This window comes from Melanerpes formicivorus, unplaced genomic scaffold (assembly GCF_026170545.1).
Source record: "Melanerpes formicivorus ecotype bairdi unplaced genomic scaffold, bMelFor1.0.p_v2 SCAF_68, whole genome shotgun sequence".
Taxonomy (NCBI): Eukaryota; Metazoa; Chordata; class Aves; order Piciformes; family Picidae; genus Melanerpes; species Melanerpes formicivorus.
Genome location: NW_027142420.1, coordinates 1,660,190 through 1,684,021, shown reverse-complemented (window position 1 = coordinate 1,684,021; position 23,832 = coordinate 1,660,190). Strand labels below are relative to the sequence as shown.

The 23,832-nt window shown below is 47.6% G+C and overlaps 1 protein-coding gene across 5 annotated transcripts in view; it reads right to left on the bottom strand.

Moving 5' to 3' along the window:
* Positions 1-23,832, bottom strand: part of FMN1 (formin 1) — a 191,262-nt gene that overhangs the window by 86,108 nt on the left and 81,322 nt on the right. For all 5 annotated transcript variants that reach the window (XM_068162902.1, XM_068162904.1, XM_068162903.1 and 2 more), the window contains 3 exons: positions 15,949-16,742; positions 13,014-13,164; positions 2,645-2,732 (listed from right to left, as the gene is read on the bottom strand). In XM_068162902.1, the coding sequence (XP_068019003.1) occupies positions 2,645-2,732; positions 13,014-13,164; positions 15,949-16,742 (1,033 nt within the window). The remainder of the gene's footprint in view (positions 1-2,644; positions 2,733-13,013; positions 13,165-15,948; positions 16,743-23,832) is intronic.

Below are 23,832 nucleotides of genomic sequence, written 5' to 3'. Positions count from 1 at the left end.
AACTTTGCTTCAGTGACAGTGCTTCCTTTGGTGACTCTCTTCTACCATCACTAATTCCTATTAAACTTCTAGATCTACATTAGCTGTGCCTACAGCTGCAAGCAGTGCAGACTGTAGAAATGGATCTGCAGACAGCAACAGCTGGTGCTGAGGATGCAGCTTTCTCACCAGGCACACTGCAGTGAGATTTAACCAGCTCTCATCTGATCCTGTGGGATTTAAAGCCAGCTGTAGGTGGAGACTGACAGTGTGCACCTACAGCTTCTCACTTAGTTTAAGTCTGAATGATGTTTGTGCACTCTGAGCCTGTCCTGCATGGCTGAAGATGTTTGTGCACTCTCAGCCTGTCCTGCATGGCTGGAAGATGTTTGTGCACTCTGAGCCTGTCCTGCATGGCTGAAGATGTTTGTGCACCCTGAGCCTGTCCTGCATGACTGAAGATGTTTGTGCACTCTCAGCCTGTCCTGCACGGCTGGAAGATGTTTGTGCACCCTGAGCCTGTCCTGCATGGCTGAAGATGTCTGTGCACTCTCAGCCTGTCCTGCATGGCTGAAGATGTTTGTGCACCCTGAGCCTGTCCTGCATGGCTGAAGATGTTTGTGCACTCTGAGCCTGTCCTGCATGGCTGAAGATGTTTGTGCACCCTGAGCCTGTCCTGCATGGCTGAAGATGTTTGTGCACTCTGAGCCTGTCCTGCACGGCTGGAAGATGTTTGTGCACCCTGAGCCTGTCCTGCATGGCTGAAGATGTTTGTGCACTCTCAGCCTGTCCTGCATGGCTGGAAGATGTTTGTGCACTCTGAGCCTGTCCTGCATGGCTGAAGATGTTTGTGCACTCTGAGCCTGTCCTGCATGACTGAAGATGTTTGTGCACTCTCAGCCTGTCCTGCATGGCTGAAGATGTTTGTGCACCCTGAGCCTGTCCTGCATGACTGAAGATGTTTGTGCACTCTCAGCCTGTCCTGCATGGCTGAAGATGTTTGTGCACTCTGAGCCTGTCCTGCATGGCTGAAGATGTTTGTGCACTCTGAGCCTGTCCTGCATGGCTGAAGATGTTTGTGCACTCTGAGCCTGTCCTGCATGGCTGAAGATGTTTGTGCACTCTCAGCCTGTCCTGCATGGCTGAAGATGTTTGTGCACTCTGAGCCTGTCCTGCATGGCTGAAGATGTTTGTGCACTCTCAGCCTGTCCTGCATGGCTGAAGATGTTTGCGCACTCTGAGCCTGTCCTGCATGGCTGAAGATGTTTGTGCACTCTCAGCCTGTCCTGCATGGCTGAAGATGTTTGTGCACTCTGAGCCTGTCCTGCATGGCTGGAAGATGTTTGTGCACTCTGAGCCTGTCCTGCACTGCTCTGCAATGCAAGCAGTGCAAAAGGGACAACTGCTTCATTTGATTGAAAAGTGCACTGCTGACTCAAGCTAGAATGCTAGAGTACACACACTCAACACACATCTGACTTACTCTTTCCTCTTCAACTTGGCATACATTGGCCCAGAAGTTTTCCAAAGCAACAGAAGTACCACTAAGGACTGATAGACACAGGGATCTTCTATCTGAGCAGAACTCCATGGAAAATAAAAACCAATGAAGAGATCTCTGAAGATACTTAAGAGTACTACCCAGGCTTTTGTAGTACAGCTACTATCCCATCCTAAGCTGCTGCATTTCCTGACCAAAACACATTCAGACCTTCAGCAACAGCAGGTTTTTTCCATCTTGTTCTGATACCTTTCACACAATACTGGCAGGCACAAAGTTGTTCCTTCTTTTTGTTGTTTTCCTCCATCCCCAGAGACATCTGTAAGCCCTTCTGCTTCTAAAGTGCTAGATGCTCAAAGGCTCTTCTGAAATTAATAATAATCAATGCCAGCAGCATCTCAACACCCTACCCAGTGTTTGCATGTGATGGGGGGAAAACAATAGCAAAAAGGAGACATCAACTTGAATTCTTCCAGCAGTTGTTTTAAATGGTGAATATTTTCCTCTTTTTAATGTGAAAAAGAAATAAACAATATCCTTAAACAATATCCTTTTAAATCCAGAGCATAAGCAGAATCTGAATTACCCCAGTGCTCTAAAAAAGAAAAGAAATCTGTGTTTCTCTACAATTGCACTGGCAAGGCCACCACTTCCACCAGTAATGGAATTTAGACACTGAGTAGCCCTCATGCTTTACAAAATGCCATCCAGTAATCAGCTCTCTGATTGCTGTGTGGTAGCCACTGCAGTTTGGGATCTGCTCTTTGTATTGCTAACGAAGCAGAATTCCAACCTTCAGCAAACACCAACTGCCTCTTTTGAAGGCCACAAAAAGATTTAGAAGCTGTCCATGTCATTGTTGCCAGTGAGGGACTTGCTTAAGGAAAAGGAGGGAGCTGTAGGGAAGGACTATGGAGCAGTTTGGAGAACACTCTGGGCTGGAGATGGTTTGCACACTGAAGTGGTAGAGAAGGAGTTGTACCTAAAGTCACTACTGACTGCTGAGGGGAAATCTTTAGGGGAATGCACTGGAAGAATGATTCTTCTGGTATCTTACAGAGGACTATACTCAAGGGACATCCTGCAATGAAAGAAGTTCTCTGAAGGGAGCTGCATTTGCTACACTCACCCAAATCTGACAGAGGCAGTGGAGGCAGCACTTACCTTGTTGAATGTCCTTCATCTCCAGGTGCAAACTGGATATTAAAATCCCTACAGTTTGAGACCGTTTTCCATCCAACAGTTTGATAATCTAGAAGGACAAGGCAAAAGCAATCAGACCTGAGATGAAACAGATACTGCACAAAGGGTTCATTAACATTAATGACAGAAGTTGTTAATTTGTGGATTGGATTCAATGTCTCACCAACCAAACCTTCTTATTAACTAGATGTGGTAGTAAAATCTTCATCTCCATGCTGGCACAGGCTGCCCAGGGAGGGGGTGGAAGCCTCCTGCCTGGAGGTTTTGAAGGCCAGGTTGGATGTGGCTGTATGCAACCTGCTGTAGTGTGAGGGGTCCCTGGCCATGGCAGGGGGTGGGAACTGGATGATCCTTGAGGTCCCTTCCAACCCTGCAAATTCTGTGATTCTATGCTCTGCATGGCTAAAAAACAATTCCCCCCAGGTCTAGGAGAGGACATCACCTCTGACTGGTAGGATGCTATTAAGGAGGAAAATAAGGGCACAGTAAATTTTATTCTGGAATATACTCTCCCCCTTTCTCCTTAAGGTGATCAGGACAAAACTATTTAAGACACTCTGAGTACATCCCAAGTTCCTTAGGTTATCTTCTACTTTATATTTCAGTGTGAACACAATTAAATGCCTTCCAGTAGCTGAAGGGATCCTGCAGGAAGGCTGCAGAGGGACTTTCCATCAGGGGGTCTAGAGACAGGCCAAGGGGGAATGGTTTGAAGCTGAGGCAGAGCAGGGTCAGACTGGAGCTGAGGAAGAAGTTCTTCAGCAGGAGGCTGCTGAGACTCTGGCCCAGGCTGCCCAGGGAGGCTGTGGCTGCCTCCTGCCTGGGGGTGCTGAAGGCCAGGCTGGATGAGGCCTTGAGCAGCTGAGTGTAGCTGAGAGGTGTCCCTGGGCATGGCGGGGAGGTTGGGACAGCTGAGCTCTGAGCTCCCTTCCAGCCTGAGCCCTGCTGGGATGCTATGATTCTACGAAATGCTGTTAAAAACACTCACTCATGTACAGAATGAAAACTAACAGCTAAGTTTCCCCTAAATTTATAATCCTAGCATTGGAACAATATTTAACCTCTGTGTGCTCAAACTGCATTTGAATAGCTGAGTGAGAGCAGAATTTGTCGAGATAACAGTAGGAAAATTAACTAAAAGTCATATTTGGATATGCACTATTGAAAAAGTCTGGGCAGGGTAATATTGGAATATTTTAAATTAAACCAATAAAAGTAATATTTTGATAGGCAATATTGATAAAGTTAAGGAAGAGGAATATTTGGGGGTGTGATATTTTAAGAATTAAGCAACTGCAATATTTGGATATTTAATATTAAAAAAAAATAAGGAAGAGCAGTAGTTGGATATTTAGTATTCACAAAATTAAGGAAGAGGAATATTTGGATATTTAATAAAAAGTTATGCAAGTGTAATATTGGATATTTAATATTAAAACATTGAAGTAAGAGGAATATTTGGCTATTTAATAGGAATAATAATAAGAAGAAGAAGCAGAAGAAGAAGAAGCAGAAGCAGAAGAAGAAGAAGCAGAAGCAGAAGAAGAAGAAAAAGAAGAAGAAGCAGAAGAAGAAGAAGCAGAAGAAGAAGAAGCAGAAGAAGAAGCAGAAGCAGAAGAAGAAGAAGAAGAAGAAGTAATATTGAAAATTTTAAGATCAATAATTGGATATTTAATATAAAGATTTTAAGTCAGAGTAATATTTGAATATTTAATATTAAAACATTTAAGTAAGAGTAGTATCTGGATGTTTAATGTTAAATAATTTAATTAAGAGCAATATTTGGATATTTAATATTAAAAAGTTAAACAAGAGCAATGTTTGGATATTTAATATAAGGATTTTAAGTCAGAGTAATAGTTGAATATTTAATATTAAACATTTAAGTAAGACTAATATCTGGATGTTTAATACTAAAAATTTAATTAAGAGCAATATTTGGATATTTAATATTAAAAATTTAAATAAGAGCAATGTTTGGATATTTAATATAAAGATTTTAAGTAAGAGTAATATTTAGTATAAAAATATCACAGTCTCACAGTATCACGAATATCTGGATGTTTAATGTTAGCCATTTTAATTAAGAGCAATATTTGGGTGTTTAATATGAAATAATTTAAGTAAGAGCACTGTTTGGCTGTTTAACATTCAATAATTTCAGTAAGGGTAACATTTGGATATTTCACATTCAATGATGTCAGTGATTGTTATCCAACACTCTTGCAATGCCTTTATAGATGCTCCCAGGACTGACAGCTCACAACATTCTACCAACTCATAGCAATGTTTCCTATCTACCTTTGATGGGATTTGGGGATACTTACCTTAGTCATTCACCAACAGAAAAGTAGATTTGTAGCTGAAAAGTACAGAGAAACCCAAAAGGCTCAAGGCTGGCAACACTTTCTTGTCTACAGGGGAATGGGATGAAGCTGGAGGTGGGGAGGAAGTTCTTCCCCATGAGAGTGGTGAAGCCCTGGAATGGGTTGTCCAGGGAGGTGGTTGGGGCCCTGTCCCTGGAGGTATTTAAGCCCAGGCTGGATGAGGCTCTGGCCAGGCTGATCTAGTGTGGGGTGTCCCTGCCCATGGCAGGGGGGGTGGAACTAGATGATCCTTGTGGTCCCTTCCTACCCTGACTGATACTGTGATACTATGATACTATGATAGAGAGTACTGAAAGTGAATGACAACAGAACAAACTGGGCCAACAAGGACCTGAAAGATATTTTGTGTGCCTGTTGCAGTGCCTCAGCATTTAATAAACTTCTATTAAAGCTCACTATTTCCTGCCCAAACTGCCAATCTAATCCATCCTGAGAAAGGGCTGGGTTATTTTTTTTCCCCTCTCAGCCTTTATGTCCTAGATGCTGGCTGTTAAAAAAGTAAAACTATTTAAAGGGTTTTCTTCGACTGGGAAATGATTTAGGCTTTCTTAACCTCCTGAGGACCCAAGCAGAGAAGGTGATGTGGCTACAAGACACCATAAGTGAATGCTTTGCAAACATCACATCCTGCTGGCTGTGATCGTTCAGAGCAACAACTGCCCAGCCTATCGGGGCCATTTCAGAAGCCTTCCATGGCTCTGCCGAGCTCCCCAGCACATTAACTTCTCACAGGGATAATTACAGGCTTGAGTAGTATGCAATTTGTACAGCATTCACTGACCTCCAAGCTGACCTTGTTGAGGGGCAAATTCATAGGTTGTTATAAAGCCCATTAGCCATGCCTAGTTTGAGGCAAAACCTTTCCAGACTAGAGCTCTGCAGACAATAGGAAATCATTGCAGTACAGTAGGAGTGCTAAGATATTCCCACGGTTAGCTCACATTGCTGAGTGTGACTTCCTTCTTAAAAGATTAGGGGGTGTGGGGTGAGGGGGTGGGAGTGGGGGGCTGGCAAAAAGACCCTGTGTAACTTTAAAGGAGAGATTTGTGTTTTCAAGTGCCCAGCTTAACTGTATGCTCACCTGCATTTCAGACCCCTGTACACATGGTCACAATTACCAGGCCTCAAACTAGACTCAGGCTACCTGAATCAGCTTCAACTAACTGAAATCTGTCACTGAAGGCTAATATCTTACTCAAGAGAGGAACAAATGGAGCAGCAAAACAACAGGACAGCTTAAATTTGGCATAAAACCCTAAAGCTGCACTTTTCTCTTAGGCTTTTAGAACCACTGAGTTTGGCACAAACCCCTAAAGCTGGACTTGTCTCTTCACTTTTAGAACCACTGAGTTTGGCACAAACCCCTAAAGCTGGACTTCTCTCTTAGGCTTTTAGAACCATTGAGTTTGGCACAAACCCCTAAAGCTGGACTTCTCTCTTAGGCTTTTAGAACCATTGAGTTTGGCACAAACCCCTAAAGCTGGACTTCTCTCTTAGGCTTTTAGAACCACTGAGTTTGGCACAAACCCCTAAAGCTGGACTTCTCTCTTAGGCTTTTAGAACCATTGAGTTTGGCACAAACCCCTAAAGCTGGACTTTTCTCTTCACTTTTAGAACCACTGAGTTTGGCACAAACCCCTAAAGCTGGACTTGTCTCTTAGGCTTTCAGAACCATTGAGTTTGGCACAAACCCCTAAAGCTGGACTTTTCTCTTCACTTTTAGAACCATTGAGTTTGGCACAAACCCCTAAAGCTGGACTTTTCTCTTCACTTTTAGAACCACTGAGTTTGGCACAAACCCCTAAAGCTGGACTTCTCTCTTAGGCTTTTAGAACCATTGAGTTTGGCACAAACCCCTAAAGCTGGACTTCTCTCTTAGGCTTTTAGAACCACTGAGTTTGGCACAAACCCCTAAAGCTGGACTTCTCTCTTAGGCTTTTAGAACCATTGAGTTTGGCACAAACCCCTAAAGCTGGACTTTTCTCTTCACTTTTAGAACCACTGAGTTTGGCACAAACCCCTAAAGCTGGACTTGTCTCTTAGGCTTTCAGAACCATTGAGTTTGGCACAAACCCCTAAAGCTGGACTTTTCTCTTCACTTTTAGAACCATTGAGTTTGGCACAAACCCCTAAAGCTGGACTTTTCTCTTCACTTTTAGAACCACTGAGTTTGGCACAAACCCCTAAAGCTGGACTTGTCTCTTAGGCTTTCAGAACCATTGAGTTTGGCACAAACCCCTAAAGCTGGACTTTTCTCTTCACTTTTAGAACCACTGAGTTTGGCACAAACTCCTAAAGCTGGACTTTTCTCTTAGGCTTTTAGAACCACTGAGTTTGGCACAAACCCAGCTTTAGCTGGACTTTTCACTTTTAGAACCATTGAGTTTGGCACAAACCCCTAAAGCTGGACTTTTCTCTTGGGCTTTTAGAACCACTGAGTTTGGCACAAACCCTTAAAGCTGGACTTTTCTCTTCACTTTTAGAACCACTGAGTTTGGCACAAACCCCTAAAGCTGGACTTTTCACTTTTAGAACCACTGAGTTTGGCACAAACCCTTAAAGCTGGACTTTTCTCTTAGGCTTTTAGAGCCACTGAGTTTGGCACAAACCCCTAAAGCTGGACTTTTCTCTTCACTTTTAGAACCACTGAGTTTGGCACAAACCCTTAAAGCTGGACTTCTCTCTTAGGCTTTCAGAACCACTGAGTTTGGCACAAACTCCTAAAGCTGGACTTTTCTCTTCACTTTTAGAACCACTGAGTTTGGCACAAACCCTTAAAGCTGGACTTTTCTCTTAGGCTTTTAGAGCCACTGAGTTTGGCACAAACCCCTAAAGCTGGACTTCTCTCTTAGGCTTTTAGAACCACTGAGTTTGGCACAAACCCTTAAAGCTGGACTTTTCTCTTCACTTTTAGAACCACTGAGTTTGGCACAAACCCCTAAAGCTGGACTTGTCTCTTAGGCTTTTAGAACCAATGCCCAACCTGAAAGACTTTGCAACAAAAATGTCTACAGTTGGGAATAACCTGGAGAAGCTCTTTCCAGAGATCCTCCTCTTGCCCCAGATCATGCTTACTCTGGGGAAGTCACTGACAGGGAGTTAATAATGTGTGTGAATTCCAAACAGAAAGGAGACCCAAAAAAATCAGCACTTTTCCAGGTCATAAAATTCCATTAAGCAAATAAACCCCAAGTTTGTAAAGACTGAATTGGAGTATTTAGTCTGTGCTATTACAAGACAAATCACTGATCACCTCTCAACATGTTGGGCCTTGCTTGTAGCTGGCAGTGACAGGTAAGCAGCTCAAATCCAGCTGACGCCAGCTGACGCTGCTGTGCCAGCTGGCAGGGCCTGCCTGCTGCTCCTCCAGACTGTGAGTGCATCCTTGTAATGGGTGCAGCATCTTCTGGCTGCCTGACAAAACCCTGGCTGCTGCTGCTGCTGCTAATTCATTCAGTTCACTGATCCATAACATTATTTGGTCTGTGTGGTGCTCCCTGCCCTATTTTAAGCTGTGATTGAGTTAGATGATTTGCTGTACACAAGTGCCCTTCTGCACCTTCCAGATATTTATCATCTCATTTAGAAGGGGAGATGCCCTGAGGCTTGAATAGACTCAGAGATTGTTCTCTCCTTTCCATTAAAAGGTATTGCTGTAATGTAGCCAGAAATGTATTTCATTAAATAGTACACTACAGACTTCATTGTTTTGTCTACACTCAGTCCAGGACACTTACTGGTGCTGAAATCTGAACAGATTCAGTTTACTTTAGTGATTAAAAGCTAAATCCTTCCTCCTGCTGCTGCATGGATTCTTTCCATAATATTTAAATTTATTGAGAGAAAGCATAAGCTAAAAAGCTGTCCTGCACATCACAGTGCTGCCCCTGCCCCCCATTCCCACTCACTAGCTCTGAGGATGAAGTCAGCAGCCTGGACCCATAAGCAGGCTGCTGAAGCCCTGTTCACAGAGAGGGAGAATATCCTGCACCAGAAGACAGTAAGCAGCAAGCCCCTCAAGCCATGCTACATGAACACCCCAAGAGTTACTAATGACACTCAAGAATCTTCACACTAGACATAATCTCTGCTATACTACTCACAGGAGAGCCAAGTTTAACTATCTTCATGGAATCACAGAATTGTCAGGGGTGGAAGGGACCTCAAGGCTCAGCCAGCTCCAAGCCCCTGCCATGGGCAGGGACACCTCACACCACAGCAGGTTGCTCACAGCCACATCCAGCCTGGCTGCAAACACCTCCAGGCAGGAGGCTTCCATCACCTCCCTGGGCAACCTGTGCCAGGCTCTCACCACCCTCTTGGGCAACAACTTCTTCCTCACATCCAGTCTCAATCTCCCCACTTCTCGTTTGCTCCCCCTGAGCCTACCACTACCTGATGCCCTGAAAACCCTCACCACCCTTCTTAGGTATTTGACATGGATTTTAAAAGGTATTTTAGAAGTCATGCCATTCTCTGTACAACTCTGTTGGATGAAAACCTCCCACTGTTTTTAACCCCTTTGGTTAAAAGGGAAGCAAATGATGATGAGGGGCTGGAGCAGCTCTGCTGTGAGCACAGGCTGAGGGAGCTGGGGCTGTGCAGCCTGCAGAGGAGAAGGCTCTAGGGGAGGCTTAGTGCTGCCTGCCAGTACCTGAAGGGATCCTACAGGGAGGCTGCAGAGAGACTTTTCATCAGGGCATCCCTCTGAAGCTGAGGGAGAACAGGGTTAGACCAGAACTGGGGAAGAAGTCCTTCAGCAGGAGGCTGCTGAGACTCTGGCCCAGGCTGCCCAGGGAGGCTGTGGCTGCCTCCTGCCTGGGGGTGTTTCAGGCCAGGCTGGATGAGGCCTTGAGCAGCTGAGCCTAGCTGAGAGGTGTCCCTGGGCATGGTGGGGAGCTTGGAGCAGCTGAGCTCTGAGCTCCCTTCCAGCCTGAGCCATGCTAGAATTCCATGAAGTGGTCCAGGATAAAATAGGAGGTAAAAAAATGAACTAGTAAGAAACCTATTTCAATATGTTTCTCCCTATAAAACCAAAAAAGCCAAGATAAAGCCACCCAAGCTATCTCTACCCTGTACAGACACTGTCCATACCCTACCTGACTCCAGGGATTGGCAGTAACCAAGGAAATGCCACACTGCCTCTGCTCAGAACAGCAGGACAAACACAAAGGAAAGTGAGTGCCTTGGAGGAGCCCTCCCTAGCATTTTCCTCCAGTTTGAGCACTGTTCATTATCTTCTGCAGCCAGATGAAGACAGTCATTGTGCTTCAGCCCTGCACAGCTTCCAAGAGCTTCTGCAATCTCTGCCCCTCCTCATGGAAACACCAAATCCATTACCTCCCATTCCTCATTTAGTGAGATGGACAAAAGCCCCAACACAAAACCAAAACACCCAAGTGAACAACCTGGTGACAGCCATATCCCTCTCCGTTAAAAACCTGCAATTCACTCAAAATATTGACACTCCTCTTAAACGAGAGCAGGTGGTAGTCATTATGTGAGCTCTGGGAGAGATAATAGACAACAGAGAAGCCATTATCTTTAACGTCCTCCTGCCCCTTTGAAATGATAATCGTGGCACTAAAGGGCCAAAGATGATTGATGGGCTCTCATTTGGAGCATACACCTGACACAGATTACTTGACATTTCACTCTCTTCTTTTCCTGTTCAGATGAAGACAGAGGAGCATCGCAGCCATCCAGCTATCCTGCCCGCAGCACATCCCTCAGCCCCCGATGAAAAGTTACCAAGGAGCGCTCAGACGCAGGGGATAAAAGCTAAGGGGGACTTCAAACCAGGGCTGAGGCCAGCAGTGGCGGAGCTGCAGAATGCACATGGAATAAATCACATCAAAGGAATGTTCTTCTCTAACTCCCTCCTTTTTTTCAGGCCTAAAGAGTATCATAGCTTCATACACAACCACAAGCTGTACTTCGTTCCAAAATGTGAGGCCACACCTGGAGGGTTGTGTCCAGTTTGGGGCAGCTCAGTGCAAGAGAGATGTGGAGGTGCTGGAGCCAGGGCAGAGCAGGGCAAGGAAGCTGGGAAGGGCCTGGGGAAGAAATCTGCTGGAGAGCAACTGAAGGAGCTGGGGATGGTTAGTGTGGGGAAGAGGAGGCTGAGGGAGACCTCACTGCTGTCTACAACTACCTGAAAGGAGGTTGTGGAGAGGCTGATGCTGGTCTCTTCTCCCAGGGAATCAGTGACAGAACAAGAGGCAATGGCCTCAAGCTGCAGCAGGTTTGGACTGGACAGTAGGAAACATGTTTTGATGGCAAGAGTGGTCAGGGATTGGAATGTGCTGTGGGACTATTTGCAAGGGCCTGCAGGGACAGGACAATAGTGGCAAGGGGCTGGACTGGATGGTCTCTGGAGGTGCCTTCCAACCCCTAACCCTCTGTGCTTCTGTGATTGCACTGCTAGGTGTGTTTCACATGATATGTATCATACAACTGCAAAAAAGGCAGAGAGCACAGCTTGCAAAGTGCCCTCTGCTGGCTCCAAGCAGGTAACCTCCAGCAGATGTACCCTACAATGACACCATCAAATCACTTTCTCAGTTATCACCACATCATTTTGGGAAACCAGAAGCAATTCTTGCTCCTCCTGGGCTGACTCCTGCAGCAGATATGACTAATGCCATTTCTCTGCCCTGTCTGCACACAGTACTTGACAAGCAAAAGCTCTTTCTGCTCAGGGACCAGTGCTATGGTCATGACACAGCTACTATGGAAACCTTTGCCCATTGCAGACACGATTGTCCTGTCCCCTCCTGACAGCTCTTTAGCTACAGCAGAAAAAAGGGGTTTGGGCATTGTTTAACAGCCCTGTCTTGCTTGATTTTTCCCTATAGCATTACAGGAAACACAGAAACAGTCAGGTTGGAAAAGACCCCCAGGAGCACCAAGTCCAACCATTGGCCCTGATCTACAAGGCTCACCCCTGAACCAGAGCCCCAAGCACCACATCCAAATCACCTTGAAACACAGCCAGGCTTGGGGACTCCACCACCTCCCTGGGCAGCACATTCCAGTCCCTGACCATTCTTGCCATCAAAAAATGTTTCCAACTGTCCAGTCTAACCCTGCTGCAGCTTGAGGCCATTGCCTTTTGTCACTAATTCCCTGGGAGAAGAGACCAGCAGCAGCCTCTCCACAACCTCCTTTCAGGTAGGTGTAGACAGCAGTGAGGTCTCCCTCAGCCTCCTCTTCTCCACACTAACCATCCCCAGCTCCTTCAGTTGCTCTCCAGCAGATTTCTTCCCCAGGCCCTTCCCAGCTTCCTTGCCCTGCTCTGCCCTGGCTCCAGCACCTCCACATCTCTCTTGCACTGAGCTGCCCCAAACTGGACACAATGCTCCAGGTGTGGCCTCCCCAGAGCTGAGTCCCAGGGGACAATCCCCTCCCTGCTCCTCTGGACACAGCATTGCTGATCCCAGCCAGGAGGCCTTTGGCTCTCTTGGCCCCCTGGGCACACTGCTGGCTCCTGTTCAGCTGCTTGTCCCTCAGCACTCCCAGGTCCCTTTGTGCCAGCAGCTTTCCAGCCACACTGCCCCAAGCCTAACCTCAGTGGAAGAGAAGTTTGCTAGAACAACCTAATGACAGCCCTTGAGTATAAATCAGCTCAAGGGCAGGCATGGCTTCAACTACTGGCACTTTCAGGTTAAGCATCAGAACTTGCATTCAGTTCCACACAAACCTTTTCCTACCTCACTGGGATGTGGAACTTCTTCTTTTCAAAGACAAGAAATGGTCCAAGGTAAATACCAACCCCACCTTCCCAAGCAAGGCTCCACCTCTGTGGCTTTAAAACAGGGTTTACCAACCCATCTGATGATCTGTGCCTTTAAAGGTTAACACAGAGGGAGGTTGCTCAAAGTGTAAGACTGAAGAGGGACACAGGAACCAAAGGCAGATGGAAAGAACAAGATCTGAAATACCTTTTTGGCTTTGGTTTTCTTTTCATAAGTCTCTGACAATGGCTTTCTTTTTTCCTGAGTGGTGTCTTTAGAGAACAAATATTCAAACTCAGTGGTATCAAGTATATCAGGCTCCTCCAGTGATTCCCACAGCATTGGCATGGCAGTCCTCCTGTGAGGGGAGAGGCAAGGAGAACAAATCAGAGAGAGAGTTTTTGCAAAGCCACCACAGATCTAACCACAGCATCTAACCAGGACACACTGACAGCACCAGGCAACAGAACTCCTCCCCCAGGCCTTGCTCTTACAGGCAAAGTGCTTCCTAGAGGGCTGCACCAAAGAGTTGAGTTATCTATACCCATGCTTGGCAAACTAGCACAGGATCCTGCAATGGCTCAGGCTGGAAGGGAGCTCAGAGCTCAGCTGCTCCAAGCTCCCCACCATGCCCAGGGACACCTCTCAGCCACACTCAGCTGCTCAAGGCCTCATCCAGCCTGGCCTTCAGCACCCCCAGGCAGGAGGCAGCCACAGCCTCCCTGGGCAGCCTGGGCCAGAGTCTCAGCAGCCTCCTGCTGAACAACTTCTTCCTCAGCTCCAGTCTGACCCTGCTCTGCCTCAGCTTCAATCCATTCCCCCTTGGCCTGTCTCTAGACCCCCTGATGGAAAGTCCCTCTGCAGCCTTCCTGCAGGATCCCTTCAGCTCCTGGCAGGCAGCTCTGAGGTGCCCCTGGAGCCTTCTCCTCTGCAGGCTGCACAGCCCCAGCTCCCTCAGCCTGTGCTCCCAGCAGAGCTGCTGTGGGGTTTTCACCTTTTATTTTAGCTTTTGCCTTCCAAGAGCAGATTGAGTTTTGGATCCCTTTGGAAGCTGTTTGTGCACCACTCTGGTTTAACCTGGCTGGGGGAAATGGCAGTGCAGCCCTGCAGACACAGCCCTTCAGCACTGTTCCACTGACTGCAAACTTCCAGTGCCTCAGGAGAATGTGTGGGACCAAACCCCTGCGTGCTGCTCTCTGTTTATCAGCAGCAAGGGGGCCCAGATCTTCCAGCAGATGTCACTAAAAGGCAGGGCAATCATTTGCCATCAGAAAAAGGTGATGAAAACCCCCATAAAATACCAGTGGCTGATGTCACCAAAGGTACTTTCACTAGCTGTAACATGCAACACAATACAGAACCTACCTACTGAGGTGCTACCAAAGTTAGTTGTCTTCCCCTCCCCAGTTTAGATTGCTTTATGCATAACACTCAACTGTACCTTGACTACCAGGATTGTTGAAGGGACTCTCATTTTCCTCTGAGCACCCACTGATGGAGCACATTCTGTGTCACAGACATGCTTACAGCTTCACAGCTTTACTCTCCTGATGTTAGAATCACAGAATGGTCATAGGATCCCAGAATAGCTCAGGGTGGAAGGGGCCTCAGAGCTCATCTACTCCAGCCTCCTCCAGAGAGGGAGACTCCACACCCCCCCTGGGCAGCCTGCTCCAGGGCTCTGCCACCCTCACAGGGAAAAAATTCTTCCTCCTGTGTCCATGGAACTTCCTCTGCCTCAGCTTCCACCACTGCCCCTGGGGCTGGCATTGGGCATCCCCCAGCAGAGCCTGGCTCCAGCCTCTGGGCACTCACCCTGCACATCCTGATCACCAGCAATGAGGTCACCTCTCAGGCTGCTCCTCTCCAAGCTACAGAGCCCTCAGCTCCCTCAGGCCCTCCCCATGAAGAAGATCTTCCACTCCCCTAGTAATTGTTGTGACTCTGTGCTGGACTCTCTCAAGCAGTTCCCTGAGGTCCTTGAACTGAGGTGCCCAGAACTGGACACAATATTCTAGATGTGGCCTCAGCAGGGCAGAGAGAGGGGGAGGAGAACCTCTCTGCACCTACTCACCACAGCCCTTCTAACCCACCCCAGGATGCCCTTGGCCTTCTTGGCCACCAGAGCACATTGCTGGCTCATGTTCAACCTCCCACCCACCAGGACCCCCAGGTCCTTCTCCCCTTCACTGCTCTCCAACAGGTCAGTCCCCAACCTGTACTGCTCCATGGAGTTGTTCTTCCCCAGGTGCAAGCCATCCACTGTTCCACTGTCTCACCAAGCTCACTGTAGAAACATCTTCCTTACATGCCATCTAAATCTACTTCATTTCAGTTCAAAAGTGTTGTCCCTCTCCTGTCCTTACAGGCCCAAGTAGAAAGTCTTTCTTCATCTTTCTCACAAGCCCCCAGTCTCCAGGCTTAACAGCCCCAACTCTCTCAACCTTCCTCCATAGGAGGTGGGCTCCAGACATCTGAAAGCTCTCATGGCTCATTCTGAGAGGTCCATGTCTTGTACTGGGAACTGCCAGAGCTGGATGCAGTATTCCAGGTGGGGTCTCATGAGAGCAAAGAGCAAGAATCACCTCCCTTAACCTTCTGGCCATGCTTTTAGTGCAGCCCAGGATGCAGCCTACTTTCTGGGCTTCAGGCTCACATTGTTGGCTCTTGTTTTGTGGCCAATGTGTAGAACCCAGCACTTAGATGAGTTAAATCTCATGCCCTTGCACTCTGCCCATCTGTCCAGCCTGGCAAGGTCCCTCTGCAGAGCTCTCCTACCCTCCAGCAGATCAACTCCTGCCTCCAGCTTGGTGTCATCTGCAAACTTACTGATGATGGACTCAATCCCCTCCTCCAGATCATCAGTAAAGATACTGAACAGGCTGGGGCCCAGCACTGGTCCCTGGGGCACACCACTGGTGCCTGGCTGCCAGCTGGCTGTGGCACCATTCACCACCACTCTCTGGGCCCCAACCCAGGTGCAGCACCTTGCCCTTGGCCTTGCTGAACTCCGTGAGGCACACTCCTCTACTCAGGCTCTGTCACACATTCCCAGCCTGGCACTCGTGTGTCACTCAGTCTCACACAGCCTGGCATCATGTCCCCTAGGCAGCAGCCCCACAGCCCAGCCCAGGCAGCTCACCTGCTGTCCTGCAGCTGTATCCGTGTCCAATACAAAGGCTTCATGGGGCGGCCGGGTTCAATGGCAGGCTTGCGAGGGCCTTGGTGTGAAGATAAAGTGCTGTTGAACAAGAACCCAGGCCCTAGGGGGGGAGGGGGGGGAGGTAACCCAGATGCAGGCAGTGGAGGAGGCAGAGGGCCCAGCCCTGGAAGCGGCGGTGGCGGCGGAGGTGGCGGCGCCGGAGAATGCCTACAGCCCTCAGGCAGCGGAGGGGGCAGCGGGGGACCAGAGCCAAGCTGAGATGTCAGCGAGGTTGGACCAGCTGGCAAAGGTGGGGGTGGAGGAACCTGACCTGGGAGTGCAGGGTCAGGAAGGGGAGGAGGAGGTGGAGGTGGAGGTGGGGGTGGTGGAGGAGGAGGAGGAGGAGGGGGCAGCATTGGTTTTGGTTGACAGGTTAAGACACTTTCTGGAGACTGTGCATTGCAACTGTCCTTAGTTTCACTTTGGGCAGAAATACTGTGTGACAAAGAAGAAATATTGAGCTTTTTGGGTACTATTTGGTTGTTTTTGACAGTCCTGCTGTCCTCTTCGCTGGGCTTCAGGAAGGTTTCTCTGTCAGTCTGGATGCAGACGTTGCGGAAGGTCTTCGGGGGGTTCTCGTCCTCGGTAGAGACAGAAACATCCTTTGCTTTTTCATTCCTTCTCTTCAGTTTATTGTCCAGCTCATTCCTCAGCTGTGCAATGGCTTCCTCCAGCTGAGCAGTGGATACAGCATGCTCCCCACGGATATGGAAGACCTTGAGCTCGAACTGGGACTGCAGAAGAACAACAGCAACAAACTCTCAGTGCAGAGATCACAGGAGCAGAGGATGTCAGGGGTAGGAAGGACCTCTGGAGATCATTGAGTCCACCCCCCCGGCCAGAGCAGGAGCAGAGAATCCAGCACAGGTCACACAGAACACATCCAGAGGGGGCTGGAAAGGCTCCAGAGAAGGAGACTCCACAACCTCTCTGGGCAGCCTGCTCCAGGGCTCTGGGATCCTCCCAGGGCAGAAGTTCCTCCTCATGTGGAGGTGGAACCTCCTGTGCTGCAGTTTCCATCCATTGCCCCTTGTCCTATCCCAGGGCACAAGTGAGCAGAGCCTGTCCCTGTCCCTTCCCTCCTGACCCCCAGCCCTCAGATATTTATAAACATCTATTAAATGCCTTCTCAGTCCTCTCCTCTCCAGACTGAACAGCCCCAGAGCTCTCAGCCTCTCCTCCCCAGGCAGTGCTGCAGTCCCTTCAGCAGCCTTGCAGCCCTCCCTTGGACTCTCTCCAGCAGATCCCTGTCCCTCCTGAACTGGGCAGCCCAGAGCTGGATGCAATATTCCAGGGGAGGTCTCAGCAGGGCTGAATAGAGGAGGAAGAGAACCTCCCTGGCTCTGCTGGCCACACTCCTCTGAATGCCCCCCAGGACCCCCTTGGCCTTCTTGGCCCCCAGGGCACATTGCTGTCCCATGCAGAACTTGTTCTCCACCAGCACTCCCAGGTGCTTCTCCCCAGGGCTGCTCTCCAGCAGCTCCCCTCCCAGCCTGTCCTGCTGCAGGTTATTATTGCTTCCCAGGGGCAGGACTCTGCTCTCAGCCTTGGTGAACCTCAGCAGGTTCCTCTCTGCCCAGCTCTCAGTCTATCCAGGTCTCACTGAATGGCAGCACAGCCTTCAGCTGTCTCAGCCAAGCCTCCCAGTTTAGTATTACCATCAGCAAGCTTGCTGAGTAGACTGTCTGTATGTATATCCCCTCAACAATGCCATTGATAAAGATGGTGAAGATCTTTCTGAAGAAGTTACTTTGGAGTAATTAAAACCCCTGACATTCAGGCTGTGCTCTCACTTTGTGCCACACCTGAACTGTTTCACGTTCTCAGTTCTAAACAGCTTCACTGCAAGCTGTCACCTGAGACAATGACTGACCCTTGAAGAGATGGAAGCAGTGCAGGATTCAACAAACCATGAGTAAAGAAGCAGAAGATCAATGCAGCAAGCAGATTTGCTGGGTTCTAATTGCTGGATGCAGCAATTAATAGTTCATCATTGATAAAACTAAGGTACCTGTCTCAAATGGTATTGAGCTGAATGAAGTCATTCTACTGCCCTCATCTACACATCACAGTTCACATGGGAGGGAGTCAAAGCCCAGATTAAACACCACAGAAAATGAAGCTAAAAGATGGAACAGACACATTGAAAGACTGCCTTCTCAGCAATCAGTTGCATAAACTCTCCTCCAAATGCAGCTTTGCTGTTCCATTACAATTTCACTGCTAGCAGACACAGAGTTAAACCTCAGGACCAAGGGGATGAAGAGGATTTAACTGAGGCAGAAGGAAACAACAGCCTTTCAAGAGTATTTGCAAACAAGGAAGACAAACATCCACTTCTCTGACCACATATCAGAGAAGAAAAACCAACCATTTGACACAGAAACAGCTCCTTCAAATAATCCCCCCCAAGATGATTAAGTGCCCACAAGGTACTTTCTGCCATGCCATGACACCACCAAGCAGCTGCCTGGTGCTATCCTGCTCCTTTGCAAGGTATTGACTCCTGCAAGAGCATTTCCTCTGTTTTTACCATGTTCTCTGCACCAAGGGAAGCCAATTTCTCAACACAAGCAGATCATGAGCTCTGATTTTCCTCAATTCCTGCAGCTGCTGCCATTGACAGCTAAAAAATTCCCACAGAGTGCTGGCCAGAAGTGGAAACTTATCACAACTCCCTGCTCCTAATTCCAGCTTAGGTATCTGGGGTGCAGCAAGAAGTGTGGCCAGCAGGGCTAGGGAGGTTCTGCTCTCCCTCTGCTCTGCCCTGCTGAGACCACAGCTGCAATCCTGTGTCCAGTGCTGGGCTCCCCAGCTCAAGAGAGACAGAGACCTGCTGGAGAGAGTCCAAGGGAGAGCCAGGAGGATGCTTAGGGGACTTGAGCATCTCCCCTGTGAAGAGAGACTGAGAGCCCTGGGGCTGTTGAGTCTGGAGAGGAGAAGGCTGAGAGGGATCTGATCAATGTCTATCAATAGCTGAGGGGTAGGTGTCAAGAGGAGAGGGCCAAGCTCTTTTGGGTGGTGCACAGGAATCAGACAAGGAACATTGGATACAAACTTGAACACAGAAGGCTTCAGCTCGACATGAAGAGAAACTTCTTAACAATGAGGGTGGCAGAGCCTGGAGCAGGCTGCCCAGAGAGGTTGTGGAGTCTCCTTCTCTGGAGCCTTTCCAGCCCCACCTGGATGCCTTCCTGTGCAGCCTGCCCTGGGTGATGCTGCTCTGGCAGGGGGGTTGGGCTGGATGATCTCTGGGGGTCCCTTCCAACCTCTAATGTTCTGTGATTAGGTCAGAGTTAATACTTTACAGCATTAATTAACATGCAGCCAAGTCCTGCCTGTGTAGCTCTGTGTGGTAAACTCAGCAGCAGAATGTAATTGTGATTTCCTCTCATAGCAAGAAGTTTGAAGAGATAAGAGCTATGCAATCAGTGGGGGTGATTTCTTCCAGCCACATGATCAGCTTGCTAAGGCAAAACCTAGATCAAAGAGTTTGCAGACATTGGCTGCAAAATGCTTCTTTTCTTAACTGGCAAGTGGGAAATGAAGTTTGATTTCAAAGGTGAGCAAAGAGAGATTCCTCTTGGAAACCACCCAGCCTGTGCTGGTTTTACAGAAGAGGTGGGACTGCTGTGTACAATAAGCAGAATCTTTCTTTTGCTTCTTGCTTTCCTGCTCTGACAAAGCTTGCTGTTGCTCAGCTTAATTATTAGCCCAGTCCAAGCATCACAAGACTTTCTGCCACCTGAATCACGCCACAGCAGTCACCTTTCCCTTTAAACTCGAATAGTGATCCATAAAGGAGGTAATGAAGTTAACTTTGCCTCAGGGAATTTGGCTTTTTGGGTTTGTTTTTTTTTTAATCAAACTATTTTGTCCCTTTTGGACATTAAAAAAACCCCAAACAACTCCCTGATAGAACAATTTCCTTTGAACTTAGAGGATTTTTCCCAGCAGTAAATCTGAAACCACCTTAAACCCACACTGTAAAACAAGCAGAGTATTTAACCAAACTATTTACTGCCTGTAACTGGGTATGAAAGCAGCTCTGGCACTGCTAGAGACCTTGCCAGCTCCACAGCTTCAGGCTTTCATTTACAATGTAAAACTGGGGGCTGGAACTCAGAATTCTATCTGAAGGGACAGTTTCATGGGCTCTCTCTTGGAGGTTTTTTTGGCTTTTTTCACTTTTCCAAAATTCTTTTGTCTTAACAGAAATGATCAAATTATTCCTGCAGTAATGCAAATGACTAAGCAGAGAAAAGCAGGCTGAAAGATCACAGACTCACAGACACAGCCAGGCTGGAAAAGAGCCTCAGGATCACCAAGTCAAACCCACAACCCTACTCTGCAAGGCTCACCCCTAAACCACAGCCCCAAGCACCACATCCAAACCCTCCTGAAACACAGCCAGGCTTGGGGATGCTCCCTGGGCAGCACATTCCAATGCCTCACCTCTTGCCATCAAAAAATCTTTCCTACTGTCCAGTCTAAACCTCCCCAGGGGCAGCTTGAGGCCATTGCCTCTTGTTCTGTCACTGATTCCCTGTGAGAAGAGACCAGCAGCAGCCTCTCCACAACCTCCTTTCAGGTAGTTGTAGACAGCAGTGAGGTCTCCCTCAGCCTCCTCTTCTCCACACTAACCATCCCCAGCTCCTTCAGTTGCTCTCCAGCAGATTTCTCTCCAAAAACCAAACCCTGGGAATGTGTTAAACACCTCCCTGATGGGAAAGGTCAGCCTTAGCCAACTGACTGTAATATAAAAGAGCAATAAGGAATAACTCAAGTTTTTATATTAATAACCTTCAGTATGTGAACAAATCTTGTTCTCCAAAAGGAGATTAAGCAACCCTAGAAAGGCTCAGGCTGGAAGGGAGCTCAGAGCTCAGCTGCCCCAACCTCCCCACCATGCCCAGGGACACCTCTCAGCTACACTCAGCTGCTCAAGGTCTCACCCAGCCTGGCCTTGAAGTCTTTTCAGTTCCTTTAATTCTGATGGCATTTCCATCAAGAGTATGTAGATTAGTATCTTCTCTTTCTCTCTCTATGCATAACTAAAACATGCAGATTCTTAATCAAGGTCTGCTTCCTGGCCAATATTTCTCCAAGAGGGACCTAATGCTCTGAAATCTTAGGGAGATATTTCACCAACATGTGGAATTAAATAATCAAGAAAACCCACGTGTACTAAAGCAGCTTTGACTCCTCAAAGTCAGTAACTAAAAGTACATTAAAAAAAAGAAATCATCATTTTCACTTACCTGTGGCCTAAACCTTTCACATGATGCTGCCTACTAGAATGAAATCTCAGAGCTCAGGCTGCAAAATCCTTCCTGATAATCACTCAGCCTCAGGGAGGTGGTGGAGTCACCACTACTGGAAGTGTTTAAAAAGAGCCTGGCTGAGGCACTTGGTGCCATGGTTTAGTTGATCAGATGGTGTTGGGTGAGAGGTTGGACTGGGTGATCTCAAGCCTGGTTAATTCTGTATTGTGTATTCTGTATTCAATACACAAGTCCTGAAGGAGTCTACGGAGAGCTCAAAGTAAACCTGAGTTAAGTAAAATGAATTAACCTGAGTGTGAACTAGAATCCCTTCTGACATCACTGCTTTTTCTCAATGCAACCATTCATAATCATAGAATCGTAAAATTGTCTGGGCTGGAAGGGACCTCCAAAGGTCATCCAGTCCAAGCCCACTGCAGTCAGCAGGGACATCCTCCACCAGATCAGGCTGCTCAGAGCCTTAGCAAGCCTGACCCTGAATACCTCCAGAGATGGAGCCTCAGCTCTCACCATGGGCAACCTGTTGCAGTGTTCCATCAGCCTCCTGCTGCAGAACTTATTCCTCACATCCAATCTCAATCTGCTCTGCTCTCATTTCAAACCATTGTCCCTGGTGCTGTCCCTGCAGGCCTTTGGGAACAGTCCCTCTGCAGCCTGCTTGGAGCCCCTTCAGGTCCTGGCAGGCTGCTATCATTTGAAATGAGAGAAAAGGAGATTTAGACTGGATATGAGGAACAAGTTCTGCACCAAGAGAATGGTGGAACACTGCAACAGGTTGCCCAGGGAGGTAGCTGAGGCCCCATCCTTGGACTTATTCAAGGTGAGGCTCAAAAAGTGTCTGAGCAAACCACCCTCATAGAGGATCTCCCTGCTGACTGCAAGGGGGTGGGACTAGATGACCTTTGGAGGTCCCTTCCAACCCAAATCTTTCTATGATTCTGACAGAAGGATCACAGCCTCATTGAATGCAGTCAATGCAGTCAGCCAGATCAAGGCTATTTGTTGTATTACTGCTTTACATTAAGTAATTTCATATGAACAAAGACTTTCAAGTCATGGCAGAGAATTGCTTCAACATGGAAAGTTTTAGAACAATTTGCATGCATGACTGTGAGGAAGCTATAAATCTCTACAGCCACCTAAATTAAAACAGTAGTTGCTGGCTTGTTCTTAGTCAAGACTTATTTGAGCAGCCAAGTCTTGCTGAGAGGCATCCCTGCCTATGGCGGGGAGAGGTTGGAGGAGGCAAGCTCTGAGGTCCCTTCCAACCTGAGCCATCCTAGGACTGCAGGTTTAAAAACTGGGAAAGTGTAACAGGAAAAGAAAAAGCAGTTTACAGGAAGCAGCCAACCAACCATTTAGCAGAAGGGATATGCAGGACCTCTTCTTCCCAGCTGGCAAGATAATGCTGTGCCGGGACTGCAGCATCTTTGCTCCCCGGTGTTTGCAGCGCAGCGCAAGCCTACACTGAGAAGCCACTGTGTGCAAATGGCCTGGCTTTAAATGAACAAAGCTGTGCATCAGAGACAGGCCTCTCCTGTCACTGGGAAACACACACTTTTACTAGCTTGCACTCCAATTAGCCTGGAACAACAGAAAACCCAAACAACACAGCAGAGAGAAAGTGAGCTCGATTTGATTCGCCTCTCGGATTTTATACAGTGGTTGTTACATCTAATGAGTTACTTATGGCCAGCCAGGAGAAGGGGAAAAAAAGGGGCAGAAGGGGAAAAAAAAGTAGCTGAGGATATGGCTTCTAGAAGGGGAAAGGCTTGGAGAGATCCACAAAGAAAAAGAGAGAAAGAAAAGAGGGGGGGAAGGAGAGCGATAAGAATTTTTGACTTGCTGATGAAAAACATTTCATTAGACTTTACAGTTTGGTGGTTTCTTTTTTCCCCCCTCCTAACAGCATTTTGGCCATCAAAGCACTGTGCAGAGAAAAGAGAGGAAAAACAAATGCTTCACAGCCAGCCTCTGCCTTTTTAGTTTTATTCACTCTAAGTAATTTCATCTCCAGTATTTGGAAGAGCTCTCCCTTTTTTTCCCTTCATCCTCGCATTGTGTTGACAAAGGGGCACAAAAAGCCTTTCTGGTTAAATCTCTGTCCTTGAAAAAACAAACATTTGTTTTACATTTTGACAACAATCAGAGGTTCAGCAGCAAAAGGATTTCTCAATGAAAAAAAGAAAAACCCACCAACCAAACCCAAAGCTAAAAGGAATGAAACCTGTGCCAATTGACATTAAAAATAAATAAACCCCCAAGCCCATCCAAATTCCTCTCTAACAAATATCTCAGCAAATACAATCACTCGCAGATGGGATCTCCACTCACAAGGCCAGGCAGGATTGTTCTCACACCTCAGAGTGAAAAAAGGGAACCTGAATGGTTGCCCATTCCCAACCCCTCCCAGCACTCCAATTGTGTCTCCGGGCTGTGCACCCAGAGCCTGCTCCTCGCTCTAATTTGAAAATAATTCACTACATAGTTTGATAGAGATGCAGCACAAGGAGCTGGGAGCAAGCTTGACCACACACAG